This window comes from Solanum lycopersicum, chromosome 1 (genome assembly GCF_036512215.1).
Source record: "Solanum lycopersicum chromosome 1, SLM_r2.1".
NCBI lineage: Eukaryota > Viridiplantae > Streptophyta > Magnoliopsida > Solanales > Solanaceae > Solanum > Solanum lycopersicum.
The window spans coordinates 45289259-45292306 of NC_090800.1; the positions used below are offsets into that span (position 1 = coordinate 45289259).

The window sequence follows — 3048 nt, forward strand, 5'->3', positions numbered from 1 at the left end:
TGTTGGACCTCTCACCCAAAATTGCCCCTCAAACTTATTATTTAATTATTAATTACAAATTTAGGGTAATTATGATACTACCCTTAGCTAGGAAAAAGACCATTTTACCCCTAGACCCTTCAAACTTAAGATTTCCTTTTTTTGAATCCGGTAAAGACTCATTTAGGTAAATCATCATATTCGGAGCTCTACTTGGATGGAACAAAACTTTCCTAGATCAAATAAATCCCCAAGTTAGTTGGCTTGGCTGTCGCAAGGGTTCAGAAGTCTTTATCAACGCGCATCAATCCGTGTGAACACGGTCTAATCGTAGGCATTTTAGACACATTAAGCATATTTAGCATAGCCATTTTAGGGTTGTTATATTATATCCTCCTCAGGAACATTCTTCCCCGAATGACACTACTAACTTTCTAGCGTAATGCCAGTCAAATCATAATGCAAATACTATTCACAAATAAGCAATAGCAACAAAGAATGGAGAGATGAGGAAACTTAGACTTAACAGTAGGAAGTCTAACCTCAAGAGCTGAATAGATCAGTGTAGCGGGATATCATATCGGCCTCGGCCTCGGCCTCCCACATTGCACCCTCAACAAGGTGATTCCTCCACAATACCTTCACTGTGGCAATCTCCTTATTCCTCAGATTCTTGACCTGTCTGTCTAAAATCTCAACAGGTACCTTCACATAGGACAAATTTTCATCAAACCCCAAACTTTAAACAAGTAAAATCAATGATGGACCACCTAGGCACTTCTTTAACATAGAGACATGAAAGATTGGATGAACAGAAGCTAGCTCCGCAGGCAGCCCAAACTCATAGGCCACCTCACCCACACGTTGTAGGATCTCGTATGGCCCAACATACCTTGGACTTAACTTCCCATCCTGCCAAACCTCATCACCCCCTTCATAGGTGATATATTCAAATAGACCTGGACACCAACACCAAACTTTAAGGGTCATTTTTTGTTGTCTGCATATGACTACTGCCGACTGTAAGCAGTAGCCAACTTGTCCCTAATCACTATAACCTTCTCTAAGGCCCCATGAATGATATCTAGACCCAAAATGAATGACTCTCCAATCTCTAACTACCTAACTAGAGACCTACACCTTCTACCACACAACGCCTCAAATGGTACCATCCCAATGCTTGAGTGATAGTTTTTATTATACAAGAACTCTATCAAAGGCAGATAGTTATCCCAACTACCCCTGAAGTCAATCAGACACACCCTCAACATGTCCTCCAATGTGTGAATGGTGCGCTCTGCCTGCCCATCAGTCAGAGGATGAAAGGCAGTACTAAGCTTCACCTGCGTGCCTAAGCTCTTCTTTAAGGATCTCTAAAAATGTGAAGTGAATTGAGCTCCTTTATGTGAAATGATAGACAAAGGAATCGCATTCCATCTCACAATCTTATCAATGTAGAGTCTCACATAATACTCGACTCTGTAAGTAGACTTCAGGGATAAAGTTGGCAGACATAGTCATCTTTTCCACAATAACCCATCTGGAGTCATGTTGTCTCCTAGTCTTCGAAAGACCAACCACGAATACCATATTAATGGACTCCCACTTCCACTTCAGAACCTCGATCATCTGAGTAAAACCTCTAGGATTAAGATATTCTGCCTTAACATGTTTACAATTAGGATATTTTGCCACATATTCTACAATGTTCTTCTACATGCCATCCCACCAAAAGATTTTCTTAAGATCATGATACATATAAATTGAACCTGGATGTATGGAATATCTGGAACCATGGGCCTGTGCAATGATCCTGGTCCGCAAATCATCCACATATGGTAAACACAGCCTGTCGTGGTACCTAAGTATGTTGTCATCTCCCAAAGCAAAAGACTCATTCATCTTAACCAACGCTGAGTCCTTCAGCTGAATCAACATAGGATCAAGATGTTGACCCTCCTTGACTTTAACTACTAAGGATGTTTAAGAACTAAGATGAACTGAAACACCCCCACAAGTAGAGTAAACTAACCGCACACCCAGTCTATGTATATCTTTCACCAACTCCTTGCTTTCATCCTCAATGTGGGTTGTACTTCCCATGCTCATCCTACTCAAAGCATCAACTACAATATTAGCCTTACCTGGATGGTAGTGGAGATTGATGTTATAGTCCTACAATATCTCCAACCATCTCCACTGACATAGATTCAAGTCCCTCTGTGTGAACACGTACTGGAGACTTTTGTGTTCTGTGAACACATCCATATGCACTCCATACAAGTAGTGCATCTACAATTTTTGTGCAAATACCATAAGTGCCAACTCCAGGTAAATGAGTGGGATAATTATTTTCATGGACCTTGAGCTGTTTGGACACATAATCAATCACCCTACCACCCTGCATAAGAACACAACCAAACTAACCCTAGATGCATCATATTACACAGTGTAATTCTCACCATACTTAGGGAAAGTAAGCACCAGGGCTGAAGTGAGTCTATCCTTGAGCTCCTGAAAACTTTTATCACAAGCCTTCTTCCTTTCCAACTTGGCTTTCTTCTTAGTCAAAGCTGTCAGTGAGGCGGCAATGGAAGAAAAACCCTCCATGAATCTGCGATAATAACCAACCAATCCCAAGAATCTACGAATATCTGTGGGAGTAAGAGGTTTTATCCAGTTCTTAACATCTTCTGTCTCTCTAGGATTTACCTCTACACCATTGTCGGACATAACATGACCTAGTAAGGTCGCTAATCTAATCCAGATTCACACTAGCTGAATTTGGCGTAAAACTGATGTTGTCTAAGTACCTGCAAGGTAAGTCTCAAATGTTTTTCATGTTCTTCCTTGGTCTTAGAGTATATGAGAATGTCATCAATGAATACTATGACGAAAGAGTCAAGGTATTCACGGAAGACCTTGTTCATAAGATCCATAAATGTAGCAGGTGCATTCATGAGACCAAATGATATAACTAAGAACTCATAGTGACCATAATGGATACGAAAGGTTGTCTTTGGAATATCTTTGTCCCTAACCCTAAAATGATGGTACCCTGAACGAATA

General features: G+C 40.6%; 1 protein-coding gene across 1 annotated transcript; it reads right to left on the reverse strand.

Annotated features, from left to right (window-relative positions):
* Positions 1 to 522: 522 nt before the first annotated feature.
* On the reverse strand, positions 523 to 2712 carry LOC138342165 (uncharacterized). The gene is made up of 5 exons (XM_069294370.1): positions 2464 to 2712; positions 2171 to 2380; positions 1453 to 1692; positions 1242 to 1352; positions 523 to 684 (listed from the first exon to the last, which is right to left on the reverse strand). Exons 1-5 carry the CDS (start codon positions 2710 to 2712, stop codon positions 523 to 525), a joined length of 972 nt encoding a protein of 323 aa, XP_069150471.1.
* Positions 2713 to 3048: the final 336 nt, after the last annotated feature.